A 20461-nucleotide genomic window follows, 5' to 3' on the forward strand; every position below is an offset into this window, starting at 1 on the left:
TGTTTGATATATGGACCTGCAGCGGAGTTTAGGCCCAGACACGGCTAGTGACGTCAGACTTAATGACCGGATAGTGCAGAAAAAAATGTTCTCTAGCAAAATGCTATTTTGCTAATAGCATAATATTAAACGTAAATATCATTTACACGTTACTGCAGTGATCGCAGCACTTTTACAAACACATCTGCGATCAGTCACACTCACTTCCTCTTGTACAAATTCTTGTTTTTCTCCAAATTCAAGTGAAGCTCCGCCCCCTTTGCTTCTTACACAAGTCTTGTTGTGGAAAGCCCCGTGATGTCACCAGCGCGTTCAAAAGCAGCCTCTGGGCTCCTGACCTCATCAGAAACATGAGAAGCCCTTCGAGCTCACACCTACAGAGGCGTGGAGCTGCCGGCACGAGCGCTCCGACTGCTGGATTTAACGCGACTGCTGACATGGATCAACTGTCTGATCAGGAGAACTGGGACCGGGTCCAGGCTGTGGCCACCTCCTTCGGGCCAGCGGGGAAGTTCTTGGTTCAGTCAGGTCGGGTTCTGGTCGGAGAGGGCAAGCTGGTAAAGCAGAGCCGCAAAAAGCGGCAGGCCAAAGCCTTCTTCCTCTTCAACGACGTGCTGGTGTACGGCAGCATCGTCCTGAACGGCCGCTGGCACAAAAAGCTCAAGGTCATCCCTCTAGGTGAGCGACGATCCTCCTCTGCACATCGCTGAATGCAGCTGTGTGAAAAGCAGACGGCGTGGCGGGCAGAGACAGGTAGATGCTGCAGGTGGAGCAGGAGGTGCTGCACCGCCTGCAGTCTGTCTCTGACCGCTGCAGCAGCTGCAGGAAACACTTTTCTTTTCCTTCAAAGCGTGCACACCTTTGTTTCCCGCACTAACGTGCCCTTCTTCTTCTTCTTCTTCTTCAGAGGACATCCTGCTGGAGGACCTGGAGGACGGCGTCAGGATGAAGAACCAGTGGCTGATCCGCACGCCCAGGAAGTCTTTCTACGTTTCTGCCGCCTCCTGCGAGGAGAAGCGAGCCTGGATCGAGCACATCGAGGAGTGCAGGGGCAGAGTGACGCAGGCCGGTGACCGCAGGCTGGACTTTGCCAACACCTGGATCCCAGACCAGGCCTCCGCCGTCTGCATGCGCTGCTCCAGCAAGTTCACCAGGACCCACCGCCGACACCACTGCAGGAAATGCGGCTTCCTGGTGTGCGGCCCGTGCTCCAGGAAGCGAGCGCTCATCGCACACATCGACTCCACTAAGCAGCTGAGAGTCTGTAAAACGTGTTACTTGAGTCTGGGGGTCGAGCTCCCCGAGCCGACCCGTCAGAGGTGGGACAGCGGCGGGAAGTCGGACGAAGACGAGCTGGAATGCTACAGCGAGGAAGAGGAGGCGGAGCACAGCCTGGAGGAGGAGGACCCCGGCAGGTGGATGGACTCCTTTTCCCCTTACATCTACATCAATCCAGAGCACATCAGGCCCCGAACATAGAGCCACGCAGAGGCTCGGCGCCGGACTCTTTGTGTCACACGTGGACTCAGTGCTGCGCCGCTGCGTGTGACACGCTCTGCACATGCTCTATTTATGACGCCATGTTTATGTTTCATGGAACATCTGCTGCTCTTCTCTTTGTGCACAAACACTACTGTGAAGCTGTTCTCGTCTCTGCGCCAGCACTCGAGGCATCGTCGCTCTGACCTGCTGCGTTTCCCTCAGCCGTCCAGTGTGTGTGTGTGTGTGTGTGTGTGTGTGTGTGTGTGTGTGTGTGTGTGTGAGAACATGTAACCACTGAAATAACAACGAACAATAAAGAATTCAATAAGAGAATCTTTGTCTGTGGTTTTCTCTCAGGATGGTTAAACGACTCTGAAATACTTGAAGACGTTTGAACTTGACACTTATTCTCGTCCCAATCAGCACATTTACACACGACTTCCTGTCAGTCAAACTCTCCCTGTGCCACAGATTGATCTATACAAACATCTATAGACAGATGGGATTATTCATGAGAATATTATTTTGTATCTCCAGGTTGATCATTTGACCCTAAACCATGAAAACATCCTTTGACTTCAGTTCAGTTTTATTCATTCAGCGCCGAATCACAACAACAGTCGCCTCAGCGTGCTTCATGTGCTGAGGTAACAACCCAACAATCATGCAGGGAAACTCAACAACCATCGAACCGGCAAACTTCCGGTTCAAAGATAAGCTTCCCAACATTAGGTATTAATTATGTGTCCCCTGAGTCAGGGTTTAATGGGGTTTATGATTACAGTGTACTTATATTTACCTACAAGTATTTAAAGTACTTTGTGGAAAAACAATATTTCCCCGTCTTACATCATAAGCTGTACTTTTTCACAACAATGGCCGCATTATAAGTTCAACCTTGTCGAGCTTCCAGGTAGTTTAGCTGAACGGAGACGCTCTTCCTGAAAGTTTGAACGGTGATTATGAAAGAAACGAGTTTGACAATGACGTGTTTATAGTTTCCCTGTAAGCTGATAAGGGAGAACAGTCCTTATCACATTGTGTTGTTCATTCACATCAACATAAACAATTAAAGATGTAACAATGAATCAATAAATAAAGATATAAAAATGCAGGATTAATATGGCCCACACCCTGACAGGGACAGCATAGTTACAAAGTAACTTAGAATTACTCAAGCAGTATCTAGAGTTACTTACGATATAATTACTTTTAGTTTCCTGTATAAACCTCACTTGTTTCCCTTTTCCAGTTTACACACTTTTATATATATGTAGGTAAATATAATTACACACTAATTTAAGGACATAACAAAATCTAAATAATATAATTTCAGATAAAACACACTGAAAGTCGATTTAATTGCACAGTGATCACAGCTGCAGTCACAGAGTTTATTGTAGAGTTTGTAGTTTTGGACGCAGCAGATAATAAAAGTTCGGACGATGCTTCACACGTTTTATGGAGGAAAAAGGGTGAAAACAAACAAACAAACAGCTCCATGGTCAAAGAGACTTTTTTGAAGTTTAGTGTAGCAGCTTTGTTACAGCGCAGTGAGCAGAGGGGGAAGAGGGAGGGGGAAATGGCGCCCATACTTTAGGCGGTGCAGTCGTTTTACCCAGAGGTGGGTCCACCTGTACCTGAGCTCCTAATGCTCGTCATGAAAAACCGGTTGAGCAACAGTTTTCTACAGTGCTGCCCATGCACGCCGCTGGCGTTTGCTTTGTAGAAAACATGTTTGCAGGCACGACCATAATCAAAGGTTTTGTTTATTTCAGTAGATCTCAAAGTCGATGAGATTTCAGGGAAATACCAGGATGTTAAGAGGAACTGCCGACTCGGTGAAACCACCAAACCAATCGACTGTGAATAACGACAACAACCTTTCACCTACAATACAAACAGCTGACTGCCGAGGGCTCACATTACCTGCAGGACCTTCACTCTTCACTGGTTTGTGTTGCTTTTATCTTACCTGCATGGTTTCAGGCAAAGTTAGCATTAAATCTAACAGATGGCCCCGCCCCTCCCTGAGCCTGGTTCTTCCTGTTAAGAGGGAGTTTTCCCTTCCCACTGTCGCTCATATGATTAGTGATGGTAAATTTGATTCTTTTTACTGAATCGAGTTTTAATGAGTCACTCACCAAAGTGAATCGGGTTTTTTGAGTCATTTGATTCACTGAGTCAGTTGACCAGAAAGTGCAAAAAATGTACATTTTTACTCAAACTTAATTTGTTTCTCTTTTCATGTAAATCCCACTGCTAAGATGAGTGATTCTAAAAAAACAACTATTTTATAGAGCAAAAAAGAGCAAAAACATCTCTAAAATTAAGCAATTTCCTATCAAAATTGCTTAATAAACATTTATTTTGTTTATTTGTATTTTATTAGTATTTTCCTTAAATGTGTCAAATATATATTTTCTCATCTAAATGTCCACTGAGCTGTGAGCCAGGGGGCGGTAATGCACCTTAACATTGGTGAAGAAGCTGCGAGTCAGGAGGGAGGGGGTGAGTAGCTCAAATGTGCTGTTAGCATGTTAGCTGTTAGCATGTTAGCTGTTAGCATGTTAGCAGAGCGATGCTATTGTGAACCGAGGAGCTATTTTCTTGATGTGAGCTTCTACTCAGGGTTTTTTCTTCCAGTTCAGAGCAGAAATGCTTTTGTTAAGAAACTGTCTGTTGTTCCCCCCCCCCCCCCCCCCCCCCACAATTTTAATTATAAGCTAGATATATTTCTACTAATGGAATTAGTTTGCTAACAGCAACAGGGATGAGTCAGTGAGTCAGTTGGGCTTGGGAATCATGATTCACGAGTCAGTAAAGTGATTCTCGAGTATTGAACGATTCGTTCACGAATCGAACATCACTACATATGATTGTCGGGTTGTTACCTCAGCACATGAAGCACGCTGAGGCGACTGTTGTTGTGATTCGGCGCTGAATGAATAAAACTGAACTGAAGTCAAAGGATGTTTTCATGGTTTAGGGTCAAATGATCAACCTGGAGATACAAAATAATATTCTCATGAATAATCCCATCTGTCTATAGATGTTTGTATAGATCAATCTGTGGCACAGGGAGAGTTTGACTGACAGGAAGTCGTGTGTAAATGTGCTGATTGGGACGAGAATAAGTGTCAAGTTCAAACGTCTTCAAGTATTTCAGAGTCGTTTAACCATCCTGAGAGAAAACCACAGACAAAGATTCTCTTATTGAATTCTTTATTGTTCGTTGTTATTTCAGTGGTTACATGTTCTCACACACACACACACGCACACACACACACACACACACTGGACGGCTGAGGGAAACGCAGCAGGTCAGAGCGACGATGCCTCGAGTGCTGGCGCAGAGACGAGAACAGCTTCACAGTAGTGTTTGTGCACAAAGAGAAGAGCAGCAGATGTTCCATGAAACATAAACATGGCGTCATAAATAGAGCATGTGCAGAGCGTGTCACACGCAGCGGCGCAGCACTGAGTCCACGTGTGACACAAAGAGTCCGGCGCCGAGCCTCTGCGTGGCTCTATGTTCGGGGCCTGATGTGCTCTGGATTGATGTAGATGTAAGGGGAAAAGGAGTCCATCCACCTGCCGGGGTCCTCCTCCTCCAGGCTGTGCTCCGCCTCCTCTTCCTCGCTGTAGCATTCCAGCTCGTCTTCGTCCGACTTCCCGCCGCTGTCCCACCTCTGACGGGTCAGCTCGGGGAGCTCGACCCCCAGACTCAAGTAACACGTTTTACAGACTCTCAGCTGCTTAGTGGAGTCGATGTGTGCGATGAGCGCTCGCTTCCTGGAGCACGGGCCGCACACCAGGAAGCCGCATTTCCTGCAGTGGTGTCGGCGGTGGGTCCTGGTGAACTTGCTGGAGCAGCGCATGCAGACGGCGGAGGCCTGGTCTGGGATCCAGGTGTTGGCAAAGTCCAGCCTGCGGTCACCGGCCTGCGTCACTCTGCCCCTGCACTCCTCGATGTGCTCGATCCAGGCTCGCTTCTCCTCGCAGGAGGCGGCGGAAACGTAGAAAGACTTCCTGGGCGTGCGGATCAGCCACTGGTTCTTCATCCTGACGCCGTCCTCCAGGTCCTCCAGCAGGATGTCCTCTGAAGAAGAAGAAGAAGGGCACGTTAGTGCGGGAAACAAAGGTGTGCACGCTTTGAAGGAAAAGAAAAGTGTTTCCTGCAGCTGCTGCAGCGGTCAGAGACAGACTGCAGGCGGTGCAGCACCTCCTGCTCCACCTGCAGCATCTACCTGTCTCTGCCCACCACGCCGTCTGCTTTTCACACAGCTGCATTCAGCGATGTGCAGAGGAGGATCGTCGCTCACCTAGAGGGATGACCTTGAGCTTTTTGTGCCAGCGGCCGTTCAGGACGATGCTGCCGTACACCAGCACGTCGTTGAAGAGGAAGAAGGCTTTGGCCTGCCGCTTTTTGCGGCTCTGCTTTAAAAGCTTGCCCTCTCCGACCAGAACCCGACCTGACTGAACCAAGAACTTCCCCGCTGGCCCGAAGGAGGTGGCCACAGCCTGGACCCGGTCCCAGTTCTCCTGATCAGACAGTTGATCCATGTCAGCAGTCGCCGTTAAATCCAGCAGTCGGAGCGCTCGTGCCGGCAGCTCCACGCCTCTGTAGGTGTGAGCTCGAAGGGCTTCTCGTGTTTCTGATGAGGTCAGGAGCCCAGAGGCTGCTTTTGAACGCGCTGGTGACATCACGGGGCTTTCCACAACAAGACTTGTGTAAGAAGCAAAGGGGGCGGAGCTTCACTTGAATTTGGAGAAAAACAAGAATTTGTAGAAGAGGAAGTGAGTGTGACTGATCGCAGATGTGTTTGTAAAAGTGCTGTGATCACTGCAGTAACGTGTAAACACAGTTTAAAGGCTGCAGCTCTGAGGTTTGTCTGAACAAAGTGAGGACGTGCTGCTGTCGGCAGCTTCATAGCTCAGACCCACAGAGACATGGAGAGCGCCAACACGGCGAACAGAGTGATGCCTGCGTGGGCCCTCATTCAACCACACACACACAGAGTTTCTAATATGCTCGTTTAATATTTGGGTGAAACCTGCTATCGCTCCATCAGGTTATTCCCGGACATTTCCGTGTTCGGTTTTTCACCGAACTCGTTGTTAAACCGGTTAAACAAAGCGACAAAGATGCGGAACAGCGGCGTTTACCAAAACAGCTCCAGGCGCTGTCTGTGGGCTGAAAGCTGCGTAACATCCACTCTGGGGACTTTTCTGAACCCGGGCACATCTGAAGGAAAGACCAGTTTGTGCCAATAACCTACTTTAATGGTTCCAGTGAAACTATCCAGTCTGACCTCCCGGCCTTCCTCAGACGGCTGCCCGGTCCTCTCTGTACGAGTGTAGGACTCGACCTTATAACCTAAATGCCCTCGAGGTGTCATTTGGCACAATATTAATCAAACTGAATATAACTGAGCTGAGCTGTTGTCCACAGTTCCCAGCTTCATGGCACAGCTGACATTTATCAGCCGTTTTCAGGAAAATGAAACGTCTCTGAGTTCAGTGAGAAACTCGACCGTCTGAAGAGGCGAGCCTCAGCACAGCCTGAGTGTGAATGTTTTAATAGCTCTGAATTTGATCTGTAAGCAGTGAAAAGATGCGTTTCTGCAACATTTGTGCAACAAAATTGTAAAACTTTATAACACAGCTGCAGTGAAACTGAATTATAGTGTTTTTTTATTTACCTACAAATACATAAATGTAGAATTTTTTATTTATCACATTTAGATCGGTGAAATAAAACATTTGAATTAAGGAACATCATCATAAAACATAACGAACGATGTAAAATAATAATGAAAAATATGTAAAAAGTTATAATCCCCATAATCCAAAAATACAACGTAAGATGGGAAATATTGATTTTCCATGAAATTAAAAAACAACATTATTTAAAATGACTTACAGACTCCTTCAGTGTACTTACAATTAGAGATGGCACGATACCACTTTTTTATGTCCAATACCGATATCATAAATTTGGATATTGGCCGATACCGACACGTGATATCGGATCGTCCATCTCTACTTACAATATCAAGATCAGTTTCTATAGTAATCTGATTGATTCCACTGTCTCCCTGTAAGTATTTGTAGGTGAATTTATCAAATACAGTTGTGTTTAATAAGGCTTTACTGAAACTAAGAGCATCCAGCCTCTGACATGTGGTTAAAACTACAGTTTGTAAAAATCCAGAAACACTAAAACAGCCGCACACATAACATGAACTCTGACCTCCTGCAGAGTCACACTTGCACTGATCCTCCCCATGTGAATAGATCTTTGTTACAAACGGGTATTCCCCTGAGACTTTGTCGTGAGAAATAAAAATAGTTCGTGAGTCTGATGAGCGGTAAAGTCGGAGCTGCGGCTGCGATCGAACCCACAAACCGGTTTGTCTGTTTCTGGAACAGCTGGATGACTAAACGCTGCAAAGCTGGAAGGAACCAGGAGGAAGAATGAGCTGCAGATTTACTCGACAGTCTAACTGTGCTTTATTGAAACCAATTAAACCTTTCACACGTTAAACTGGGCCAAACTGGGAGCCAGGGGTGTCAAACATAAGGCCCGGGGACCAAAACTGTCCGCCAAGTAATCAAGTAACGATTCAGTTCATTTGTCTGCTGCACGCAGCCCCCCCTGCTCTGCACAGCTGTACAGATGCAGACGATGATGTTACAAACAAATAAAAATAATTCCTACATGTGGGAAACGGATGACATGGCAACACGCCATCAACGGTAGCAGGAGTGGGTTTACCGCCGTGGACAACTTTAAAACAGGAAATGACGGATATTCAACCTCAGCTTATAAAGTTTACATGAATATAGTTTTTATAGCAGTTACGCCTGTGCTGTAAACGTTTACACATGAGCTCAGTGTTATTGCTGCGCAGCACCAAAGGTGAACAGCGGCTGAAAACACGAGCACGTATAATAAGCACTGAGATTTCTGATAATCAAGAAGGAAACGACGATGCAACAGTTTTACAAACATGTGGTCAGCAGCTTTCACGCTCCTTCACTTCTTCTTTCCCAAAGAAGATTTCAACAGAAAGGAAATCAAACGTGTAACTTTGTTCCAGAGAAAAACGAGCTTTTCCTTCATCGCAGCGTCGCTTTCTTTCTCTGGAACGAGCATATTTGCAGTCGTATATATTTATGAGACGCTGCAGGCGGCAGCAGCAACACTTTTACTGACGACCATCATCAGTAAACTTCTGTCAACAAAATTCTACTTTTCTACAGAAAGCCTTTTATTCTGAAAGGCAGGGACAGGAAGAAAGGCGCGTGGAAGAGCGTAAAGCGCCGCGGGTCAGCCCACTGTGATCTGAAGTGAAAGCGGCGTGCTGTCAGTGACAGTTTCACCACACGTCTGATTCCTGAGTGTCAGAACAAGACAAGTTTCCAACATTTCTCCGCAGTAAAGAAATCTGTCAGCACGACTGCAGGAAGCAGCTGATTGGCCGGGCTGTCCTCGAAACATAAAGTTTGTTTCATTTACACATGTATGGATGTTTTTCTTTATGTGGATAATTGTGAAAAACAGACATTTCTCATGTGACCTATGTGTGACCTGACGTCCTGATAAATCTGTAACTACATGATGGCTCGACGGAGCTGCAACGCTTGACGGGGCGGTTCCTCCTCAGGGCGTAAATAAAACTATATGATCCAGAGTCCTGTGATAATAATGGCGGCGATCGTGGCTCAAGAGTTGGGCGTTCGTCTTGTAATCGGAAGGTTGCCGGTTCGAGCCCCGGCTCCGACAGTTGGGTGTTATGTCCTTGGGCAAGACACTTCACCCGTTGCCTGCTGGTGGTGGTCAGAGGGCCCGGTGGCGCCAGTGTCCGGCAGCCTCGCCTCTGTCAGTGCGCCCCAGGGTGGCTGTGGCTACAATGTAGCTGCCATCACCAGTGTGTGAATGTGTGTAAAGCGCTACAGACCATTTATCAATCCTCAAAGTTCTCGTACTAATGAGGGGTCATATATACAGCTGATTCACTGCCAAATTGGATGTGAGCCACTGTTTATTCGCCTCCTAATGTCAGTCTGTGTTTTTATTTCTGGGAGAACTTTCTGATTGAAACCGGCTGCTGAGTCCTGATGTCTGAGGCTGAGAAGCTGCAGAGAGGCTGACAGCAGGAACAGAGGCTCGGTGAAGCTTTGCAGCTGCACCGAGCGACGTGCAGATCACTGCTGGATGCAGTCGCGCCTTTGAAGCAATCCTGCAGGGATGTTGCACCAACAGGCTGATGAAGTTTCTACCTGATTCTTTGGAAAGTGGAGCAATGCCGTGTGCAAACATGATTTCAACAGGTGGCATTTACAATAACGGCTCCCAGCTGGTGATTTATTTCTCTGCTGTGCGACCGAGGCCACGACGTCTCAGAACAAACACTCGGCCTGCGTGAGCCTCTGCAGGTGGACGGACGTCTAAACGCTCCTATTGGTGGAGCCGTTCTGCTGTGTCAGTGTCTGATCCTCCCGTAAACTGTAAACAGGCTGTGACTCACAGGTGAAGGACGTCCTGCCCTAAACACAACTATGACAACAAGCCCTTCAACCAAAAACACGTTGAAGGTTTTCAGGAGAAAAGTGTTCACATCCTGAAACAGTTTTGTTCTTTGTTCATTCGCTGTGGGCGAGCTCGAGGGCGCAGGGGTGAAACCCACGCCGCGTCATGCGTGAAAATGCTTCTGTAGGTGAGATTGGTTATGTTTGCTAATGCTAATAATCACTTTATATCAGCTGCACGTAGTGAAGCAGCAGGGCTGAGACGCAGTAAACAGCACCACCTGTGGGTGGTGTCAGGAAACGACACATAAACATGCCCTCTGTGACTGATGTGGAGCACACTTACATGAGTCACTGTGACTTTAGCAGCATAATGTTTCCATCTCTTATTCCACTGTGGGTGGTCTCAGAGTGGACAGCTCCCACGCTGCTGTGCTGGAGGTTCATACATGACCTGCTGGGGAAACACAATCGCAGATGTTTCTCACGGCGGGAATGAGGCGAGGCAGCGTTCTCTGGCCACACCTCCTCAAAAACAATGTTTGCAGCTTCTAACACGGCCAATAAGAAGCATCCAAAGACCTTCTGTTAATGCACAGTATTTATTGACAGTTTAGAAACATCCACACATTTGTTCGTTGACGGTTTACAAACCAACCAATCAGCAATCGTGTTAATCTTCATTTCAGATACAGGAGTTAAAGTATTCACTTCACTTTTATTACCTTTTATTAACAGTTATCGTTAATGTTCCTACACACGAGATCATCAAACATTTCGACTCTCTGAGCTTCCCTTTAACTCAACTCACACCTCTGCTGTGAAGAGCAGAAGTTGCAGAAATCGGTGAGCAAACCGCGCGAGATCTGCTCGCGGCGCGAGATCTGCTCGCAGCTTTCCAACAAAATCATCCCAACAGCCGTCGCCCACGGAAACAAGTCAGGCTAAACTAAACCGAATCATCCTTTAACCTCTAAGCACGCCCCAGGTCGCCGCTCACCTGCCAGAACGCACCTGTGAGACGTCGTTAGAGTCTGACCTCTGACCTTTGGATTAAAAAAGTAATGAGTGAGTGGTGACCTGCAGGTCTTCAACGGTGTGTTCACAACAAACGTGGAGTCTGATTACATACAAACTTCATGCTGGGCGATACAAATGGGGGCGAATCTGCCTTCACGAGCCAAAATCCTCCAGCAGGAACTGCAGAGCCGGGACTCTCCTCCAGCGCCACGTGGACGCCGATGCTCCGGTTTCCACGGTGACTGCAGTCACATGAGGTGAACCCTTCATGTTTGATGTGAACACACCCTAAAAGGCACACATGTGCATCAATATTTACAACGGTAAGTGAAGGCATCGGCAACCAAAGCTAAACTCTACGAGCACCGCACGTAACGCGAACACGTCCAAGGAGTCGGACTCTGACGTGTGTCCGTGTCGGAAAACACGCGAGCTTCCCGTCAGACTCTCTGCGGCTGAGCGAACGCACAGCTGCCAAACGCCACGTGTGTTTGCACGGCTCCGGGTCACCATCGCCCTCCTGGAAGTCGGTCGCAGTCACATAACGGGTTCGGTCAACTTTGTCTTGGTCCCGAGGTCGAACGCTGAGCCTAGAAGGATCCGTCTGCGAAGTCTCGTTTGCTGAATCCTTTCTGAAAAAAGACACAAACAGAAACTCACCCAGTGTCCCACAGAGCGACTCGACCGTCATCATCGTTCGTAACACAAGAAACGTCCCAGTTTTACTGTTTACATGATTTCACCCGCTGCCCCCTGCTGGACACCAGCCTGCATGTGTTTGTTTCACACTCAGCTCACTTTTATTTACACAGCAACAGTCGCCTCAAGGCGCTTGATACTGTAAGGTCGACCCTACAATAATACATACAGAGAAAAACCCAACAATCATATGACCCCCTATGAGCAGCACTTTGGCGACCAGCCTCGGGGAGGGGCGGGGCCATCTGCTGCGACCGGCTGGAGTGAGCGGGCTGGCACCGCTTGTCTTCACATCCACGGATTATCAGCGGGATTCGACTCTCTGCAGGCTGATCAGTGAAGCTCACTTTGGTTTTTGGAGGAGCAGCAGCGTTGGGTCGTGTTGGCGGTGATGCTGGTGTTTGGGGCGCAGCCTCGCCCTCCTTTCTTTGAACCTACGCAGCGTCTCTGACCAAAGGGCGCTCCTGGTCTGCAGGATCTTCCTCAGCATACTCCAGTCTGTGTTTTAGTCTCGTGCTTCCTGGTGTGCAGTGATGTCACTACATCGGCTCAGTGAAGTTATTGGTTTTCTCTCCAAGCCTCTGAAATCTTTGCTTCCTGTCTCTGCAGGCGTCTTCTGTGAGCACCGACTGTTTCTCTCAAGTCTGGACTTTTGTTTTTAGCCTGATGTTTTCTCAGTGACGGCTTGATCCCTGCTGAAGTCTTTTATTCTGAAGAGAACCCTCAGAAAGCACATCCCTGCACAGCAGTGGTTTGAGCTGCTCCAATAAAAGCTCAGTGTCTCAGAGGATAACAGTAATAATAAACTGACTCTGTAATTTGTGCTAAAACAAAATGATTTATGTTTGATGAAGAAAACTGTGATTAAAAGAATCTTTGGAGGGTAAAACTCAGTCCTGCTCTGCCCTCTAGTGGGCGACTACGTGCCCACACCGACCCACCCAACACAGCTGATGTTGCAACAGAGACACACCCACAGTTTACAGCATGAATTCCTCTTTTTTTACCGCGTACGAGTACAAATACTTAAAGTACTTCAGTGAGCAGGACACGCGAGTACTGCAGGAGCTTTTAGAGGAAATGAAGAATAAGCAGCAGGTCCAGAGTAGAGTACGACTAACACTGAGCCGATACAGCGATAAGATCCTGCAGTGCAGCTTAAAAATCATCAAAGGTTGATGAAAGATTTGGTTTCAGCAACGATGAGCAGAGATCGTTTAGGCTGCAACCGTGAATCGTTAACAGATGAACAGCTCAGTGGAATTACAGCCTGTAGCTCACTCCACAGGCCGTCGCTCCACTGCTGCAGCGCCGTGCAGGCGGGTTCCTGCGTCGCACACAGACGGACGCCCACACGACGCCTCGCTGTGTGAGGGTGAAATGTCCCTCGGACCTCAGAACTCACAGACCTACAAACGTCAGCCCACAGCAGCAGTATTATGAGCGATGTGGAGAGGAGCAGCTTCTGAAGGCTCTGGGATCTATCAGGAATTTTGAGCGTTATCCTGATGTGGACATCGGCTCCAGCAGCTGCAGGAATGCCACGCAGCCGTGCACGGAGTACTTTTGAAGGACTGCAAGTTTAGATTTTCTGTCATAAACTAAAGTGTCTGTGTGTGTCCCTGTGTGTGTCCCTGTGTGTGTCCCTGTGTGTGTCCCTGTGTGTCCCTGTGTGTGTCCCTGTGTGTGTCCCTGTGTGTGTCTGTGTGTGTCTGTGTGTGTCCCTGTGTGTGTCTGTGTGTGTCACTGAACTTTAGCTGTGCTCCAGGTTGCTCTGCATCGTCTCCTGGTCGCCTGCTGCAGGCTCAGAAGAATGAAGGAGCCCATCTATCTGTCAGCCTCCATCAGGCGCTCGGAGCCGTTTCCACAGCGCAGCAACATAAACTCAGAGAAGTTGCACAATAAACAGAGTCTGGGCTATAAAAGCCGCCACACTCAGCGTTACCTAACAAAGCTGTTTGTCGACAGTTTGCAGAGAAAAAGTTTCACCATCTGTAAACCAGAAATATTCATCCTGTCATTTTGTTTCTGCACAGCTGTGTTCCAGATGTGTTATCTGCACAACTGGGTCTGTGTGAAAGTGCAGGGAGATAAGGGCCTGGGTTTGTTTGTGCTGGGCGGGTTTACGGGAGGAGGATCGCCAAGTTCACCTCAGCAGAGACACAGCGGCGAACCCAAAACGTCTGAGCCAGATTCTCCACATTCCTGCTGCAGCTCAGCGGACACGAGGAAAGGATTCTCACAGCAGGAGGGGGCGGGGGGTCTGCTAATGCCTCCACAGAAGGAGGGGGGGCTACAGACAGACTCGCATTTAGCTTTTCATCATCATCATCATCATCATGTGGTGTTCTGGGCAGAGTGAGCCCTGCCAGCCCGATCATTAAGTTTAATTTCATTTTCAGTGGTTTTAAACACACGTGCACGAGGACAGCGCGAGCAGCTGCTCGAACGAGTCTTTCCCCGCTACGGACGGCAGCCCTGGATCCTTTGACTCTGCTGTTCACGCCTTCTTTCACTTCTGCTGACGGTTTAAAGCGAAACACACTTTTAGACAAACGGGGAGCCGCAGAGACGGAGTTTAGCAAGTCTCCAGTCTGACTGCTGCTTACTTCAGAGAAAATATTTGCTTTTGCAGAACTTCCAGATAAGCACGTCCACGGACTAATGAGGGCCAGGCTCGGGGGCAGAACAGAGGAGGGAGGCAGCGAGGAAGAGGAGTTACGGGAAGTGGAGGTCAAGTGAGATAAAAAGCAGATGCAGACAGATGCAGACGAGAAAACCATCTGGTGCAAACAAACGCAGCACAATGACAGCCACAGCTTCTCAGGCTGCAGGAAATAAAAGAGCAGGACGGGTTCAGGCTCTTTGACTTAAACATGGCTGCAACCAAAAATGTAACAAAGGCTCCCAAAGTGAGCACAAGCACGCCGCCTCCGTCTTCACCTCGACGACACGTTTGAGACCCGTCCTGTTCGCCCTCGCTCTGCTGCTTCAGCCTTTGAGGATGACGACGCAGAGAGAAATCTGGTGAATGTGGTGCTGCTTTGTTTTTGGCACGGCGGCTCGCCGTCCCCATGCAGCGTCCTCGCACACACATGATGCGTTATTGTCACACTCGTAAGCGGTGCACGCTTGATGTCTGCATCATCGCTCAATCCTCCAGGTAAGGAAATCCAAACAGGTTGATTCTGGATGTTTGCAGTGGGAGAAACGTCAGCTGACTGCAGGTTTCCAACCTTATAAACAGCACATTTACACAATGACTCAAACAATGGCGATGAGGTCATGACCATTAAAATACAAATTGACCACCGATCAGTGGCCATGAGTCGCATTCACAGAGAGTTGGGGAACGGCTGCAATCACAGCATGTAAGATGGTGACAGATCTACCCTTAGGCCCCCTCCTCGATTCAGAGATGGTCTCCTTGACTCCACCCTCAAACCACTGCCTTCTGATTTGTCACAGGAGCTACCGTCGTACGCAGTGAGGAGGTCAAATGATTAACAAGATAAGATGATAACAGCAGGTGATTTATATCCTCAAGCTCACTTTCAGAAAAACATCTACTGTGATGAAATCGACTCCCCGCTGCTGGAAATAATTAGCGGGTGAATCATCAGAGAGAGTTCTGGATGAAGCGTGTGAAGATTACACATGAACTCACCAGTCTGTAGTCTCTGTGCAGCTTCTTGTACTGGAACATGTTGCAGAGGACGGTCGAGGCTGCTCGGGCAGCTTTCTGACTCCCGGAGCTAAAAGTGCAGGACAGCAGAGAGCGAGAGAGGACAGGAGGACTAATGAGGCGGAAATACCAGAGCAGCAGGGACTTCATCACAAACATGTCCCGCAGTGTGAAGGAGAGGTTATAACAGACGTGTGAAGTCCTAAACAGGACACAAAGGTCGCAGAGGGGTCACAGCTTTGTTTCAGCGGAAACATGACGAGTCTGAAGAGAAACGGCGGCAGAGCCGGCGACATCAGCGCGACTACACGTACCTGCTGTCGTGGGACGTCTTGATGCCCACCAGTTTGGGGATGCCGTTGAAGTGACAGACGTCACGGGCTGCCGAGGAGCTGCAGGTGACCAGGTGGTTGAGGGCTCCGCAGAGGTTGACCACCACGTCGCTGGATGGCGTTTTCTGCAGGCCGTCTGCGGGAAGCTTGGACACCAGAAGCCCCACCATGTTCTTAGCTGCCACGACACAGAAGAAGGACGTGAATAAGAAAGACTGTGGAGCGGACCTGGACCTTGGGAAAAAGGCGGATGCACTGACACCCTTGAAAGCAGAGCTGCACCTGTCCCAGCAGGGCTCTTACCCATGTGCTGTTTGTCGGTGGCGTGCCGGGTCAGATTCCTCAGCAGGCCGCTCAGAGGCCTGAGCTCCGTGTCGCTGTTGGTGTCCAGCCGGTCCAGGAGGATGGGAAGCATCCGCTCCTTCTCTATAATCACCATGCTCAGCACGGACGCCCACTAACAGAGAGGAGCAAAGGTCACGTGAGCCTGCAGAGACCGCACCTTGCATTAAAGCTGACGATCGGGACGAGGCGTTACCCTGGCATCTCCCGCGGTGATGTTCTGCAGGGCTCCGATGGCGGCCTCGCGGCTGCAGGTACTGTAGTCGCTGTTCTGCAGGATGAGCTTGTAGAGCCCCACCACCTTCGGGTGCCACAGCCACTCGGACCCTTTAGGCTGAGACAGGGTGGGCAGGTTCTGGTGATTCTGCTGCGGACGAAGAGAGAAATCAAGTACAAATACAGAATTTGGGGTCAAAAGTAGCAAAAATATATAAAACAAAGTTGATTTATTCAAATAATTCATAATTGAAGAAAATCTGCTGAGTGTAAACTCAACGTAAAACTAAACCAAACCAAACCAAACCAAACTAAGCTAAGCTAAACTAAACTAAACCAAAAGAAACTAAACCAAACTAAGCTAAACCAAACTAAACTAAACCAAGCTAAACCAAGCTAAGCTAAACTAAGCTAAGCTAAACAAAAAGAAACTAAACCAGACTAAGCTAAACCAAGCTAAGCTAAACCAAACTAAACCAAGCTAAGCTAAACTAAACTAAGCTAAACCAAAAGAAACTAAACCAAGCTAAGCTAAACTAAACTAAACTAAACTAAACTAAACCAAACCAAGCTAAGCTAAGCTAAGCTAAGCTAAACCAAAAGAAACTAAACCAGACTAAGCTAAACCAAGCTAAACTAAACCAAGCTAAACCAAGCTAAGCTAAACCAAGCTAATTAAACCAAAAGAAACTAAACCAGACTAAGCTAAACCAAGCTAAGCTAAACCAAACTAAGCTAAACTAAACTAAGCTAAACCAAAAGAAACTAAACCAGACTAAGCTAAACCAAGCTAAACCAAACCAAACTAAACCAAACCAAGCTAAGCTAAACTAAGCTAAACCAAAAGAAACTAAACCAGACTAAACTAAACCAAGCTAAGCTAAACCAAACTAAACCAAGCTAAGCTAAACTAAACTAAGCTAAACCAAAAGAAACTAAACCAGACTAAGCTAAACCAAGCTAAGCTAAACCAAGCTAAACCAGACTAAGCTAAACCAAGCTAAACCAAGCTAAGCTAAACCAAGCTAATTAAACCAAGCTAAACTAAACCAAACTAAACCAAGCTAAGCTAAGCTAAACTAAACTAAACCAAAAGAAACTAAACCAGACTAAGCTAAACCAAGCTAATTAAACCAAGCTAAACTAAACTAAACCAGACTAAGCTAAACCAAGCTAATTAAACCAAGCTAATTAAACCAAGCTAAACTAAACTAAACTAAACCAGACTAAGCCAAACCAAGCTAAGCTAAACCAAGCTAAACTAAACCAAGCTAAACCAAGCTAAGCCAAGCTAAGTTAAACCAAGCTAAACTAAACCAAGCTAAACTAAACTAAACTAAACCAAAAGAAACTAAACCAGACTAAACAAAAATAAAATTAAACTAAACTACTTTCATGAGTTACAATAGCACTTGTTTGCAGACTTCGTACTAAATTGTTAAACTGTGAGAATCAAGTTGAGTCTTTCAATAAAAACAAAGATTGTTATGAATTTATCTTTCAGGCGCTCGTGTGATTAAACTGCTTACGTCTGTCTGCTGCTTAGTTTTCCAGTTTCACATTTAAGTTAGATTTTAAACAAACACATTACTATGAAATCTATCAGACCGTAGCTACTCTAATGTGCAGAAGCAGAAGGTTTTTGGAGGTGATGGAGGCGGTGGAGGTGATGGGGATCCAGCCACAGAGCACCACACGGGTGGATAACACCAGCACGCTCTCCTCCTGCTCGTACCTCCACGTTCTTCTTGCTGTACAGAGTGAAGCAGCCGATGGTCTCGATCTCTCTGTTGGCAGAAGCTCTCGTCGGGCCCTCGAGGCGGAGCTGGACTGAGGGGGGAAGCTCCGAGTACAGCTGATAGGACAGATTTCTCATCACGCACAGGGAGTTCTCCAAACCCTGAACACGCAGACAGGAAATAAAGAATGGATATCAGTTAAAAGAGCGACCGAAACAAACGGGCTCAGCGAGTCTTAGTCACCGTGCCGACTCTGATGAGCTTCAGACATTAAAAGCACATTACAGCGAACATCTGCATCCACACAGAAAGAAGTCTGAACCCTTTTCACACGCGACCCAAACCACTGCACCATTAACAATGTGGAGAGTCGGCCACCATGGAAAACTGGGAATGACTGAGGATTCCGTCGCCCTCGTCCTTTAAGCTCGCACATCACGATATCCCATTTCAGTCGCTCCCGCCCCCGCTCTGACCCGAGGACAGATGAAATCTATTTTTAGTATCCAGCTGTTTTCTTTCTCCCAGCTTTCTTTATGATGCACTGCTGCAGTTTTACATCTTTCCACTTTTTAACAACAGCACAGAGATGATCTCAGAGGAATAACTGGAATACTGGCCACAATAAAAATAGAACAAAGACATGCAGGAAATGTCTTCAGTTTTATTCATTTAGTGACACATTCCAGCACAACCCCCCCGAGGAGACTTTGGGAAATCCGTTGAGTGGGACGGCGGTGAGTCAGCGACTTCCTGACAAACACCAGTCCAGACTGCACCAGACCCACTCGTCACTTTAGTGGGTGAAACTAAGAGCTGAGAGTAAAATCAGCCTGACACTAACGCAGCAGCAAACACGATGAAGACGAGCAGATGATCTCGATGATGATCCAGGTTAACCTCAGTGAGCCGGTTACTGTTCTGCTGTAAATGACAAACCCCGTCTGTGGTTTGTGCTCACGGCTCCAGACGTTTTAAAGCGCCTGCGCTCAGACGTCATTATCCACGCGCCTCTGTGGCTCACCTTCTCGTCGCCCTGTTCTTCCTGCTGGATGTAGGTCACCAGAGAGTCCACGAGGCCGGGCATTTCTCTCATCTTCTGCCTCGTTCTCTCGTTCACGGAGCTCAGGTTCCTGTCGGAGCAACACAGACGGAGACATTCAACCCGACCAAATCCTTCACTTACATCAAACATTACTACAATGAAACAGCAGCTGCTGCTCTGTGAGACTGCATTATGAGACGTTACTTTAAATAAACATCCATTCAGTTCATGTTTTATTTCCTTGAAATGACGCATCAGAGCCTAATTGAGGTTAAAATCCAGTGTCACTGTCATTAAACAGCTCTAGGCAGTTATTTTGAAGCATTATCTACATTTACTTTAATTTCTATGTGCACAAAACCGTCCAGTCTGAGTGGAACCTGTGAAAGGTTTGCAGACTTTGTACTAAAAGGATGAAAGAAGCAGCTTTCTCCCTCCAGTGAAGCGTCTTCCACCTTCTTTGCTGTTGCTGATCTCTTCACTCTGAGTGAAAGAGCGTCTCTGAGACGTCTGCTGAGACGGCCCAAATCCTGGCTCGCCTGAGCTCTGCAGCAGGGTTTGTGGTTATTAAGGTAACACCAGGTCAAAGCCTGTGGTTCACATCTTATATCAGAGCAGATTATGTTCCAGATGAGAGATCACCACACACTAAACCTTTTATTATTGACCAATCAGTTCCTGGAAAAGCCTCAGAGTGCACATCGCACAAAGGTCTGAAAATGTGTAAATGTATGCTGTGTCTTCTGATGATGCTGCCTAAGGGAAGCATGTATAATGTAAACAGAATTGGTCCTAGCACTGAACCCTGTGGAACTCCATAATTAACCTCAGTGTGTGAAGAGGACTCTCCATTTACATGCACAAACTGGAGTCTATTAGATAGATATGATACAAACCACTGCAGCACAGTACCTGTAACACCTGTGTACTGATTTATAAAGCTGATAATCAGCTGATGATGGTAAATGAAGAGAAGCCAGATAAATAAAAGGTATCCTGGACATGTTGAGCTTCTTTTCTAGTCTCCATCAGATGATTGTTTTTAAAGCCTGAATGCACAGAGCAGCCCATCACTGACTGACGGTACCTGAGGCAGCCGGTGGTGCTGTTAAAGATGTCTCTCTCTGATGGACTTAGCGGGACGCTCCTGCACAGAGGAATCAGAACTTTCTGTGTCAGCACAGGTAACGCCTCCCGGGACAGCTTCTCCTTCAGGTTATCTCTGGAGGACAGATTCCACAGGACGCCTGCGGACGGCCACAGTGAGTTTGTGAGACTTCACGTCGCTAACATCTCTCACTAGTGCAGAGCAGAGGGTTCCCACCTGTGATGGTCTTTCGCAGCTCCTCGTCGGGTTCGTTCA

At 47.6% G+C, this 20461-nt stretch overlaps 3 protein-coding genes across 5 annotated transcripts in view; 1 reads left to right on the top strand and 2 right to left on the bottom strand.

Annotated features, from left to right (window-relative positions):
- Positions 1-159: 159 nt before the first annotated feature.
- plekhf1 (pleckstrin homology domain containing, family F (with FYVE domain) member 1) lies at positions 160-1754 on the top strand. The gene is made up of 2 exons (XM_085160824.1): positions 160-678; positions 908-1754. Exons 1-2 carry the CDS (start codon positions 351-353, stop codon positions 1477-1479), a joined length of 900 nt encoding a protein of 299 aa, XP_085016950.1. The 5' UTR covers positions 160-350; the 3' UTR covers positions 1480-1754.
- A 2423-nt stretch (positions 1755-4177) lies between these two features.
- On the bottom strand, positions 4178-10519 carry LOC146526304 (pleckstrin homology domain-containing family F member 2-like). The gene is made up of 3 exons (XM_085160801.1): positions 10367-10519; positions 5808-6243; positions 4178-5584 (listed from the first exon to the last, which is right to left on the bottom strand). The coding sequence occupies exons 2-3, from the start codon at positions 6187-6189 to the stop codon at positions 5013-5015; spliced, it is 954 nt and encodes a 317-aa protein (XP_085016927.1). The 5' UTR covers positions 6190-6243; positions 10367-10519; the 3' UTR covers positions 4178-5012.
- Positions 10520-10603: 84 nt separating this feature from the next.
- LOC146526305 (plakophilin-3-like) overlaps positions 10604-20461 on the bottom strand; it is a 24508-nt gene continuing 14650 nt past the window's right edge. For 2 of the 3 annotated variants that reach the window (XM_085160526.1, XM_085160511.1), the window contains 9 exons: positions 20423-20461; positions 20186-20345; positions 19078-19186; positions 18050-18214; positions 16295-16465; positions 16060-16213; positions 15739-15934; positions 15407-15494; positions 10604-11672 (listed from right to left, as the gene is read on the bottom strand). The exon at positions 20423-20461 is cut by the window's right edge and continues 166 nt beyond it. In XM_085160526.1, the coding sequence (XP_085016652.1) occupies positions 11631-11672; positions 15407-15494; positions 15739-15934; positions 16060-16213; positions 16295-16465; positions 18050-18214; positions 19078-19186; positions 20186-20345; positions 20423-20461 (1124 nt within the window). In that variant the 3' untranslated portion in view covers positions 10604-11630. The remainder of the gene's footprint in view (positions 11673-15406; positions 15495-15738; positions 15935-16059; positions 16214-16294; positions 16466-18049; positions 18215-19077; positions 19187-20185; positions 20346-20422) is intronic. The other variant, XM_085160520.1, reaches the window with a different exon arrangement.

Source organism: Neolamprologus multifasciatus, chromosome 1 (assembly GCF_963576455.1).
Source record: "Neolamprologus multifasciatus chromosome 1, fNeoMul1.2, whole genome shotgun sequence".
Taxonomy (NCBI): Eukaryota; Metazoa; Chordata; class Actinopteri; order Cichliformes; family Cichlidae; genus Neolamprologus; species Neolamprologus multifasciatus.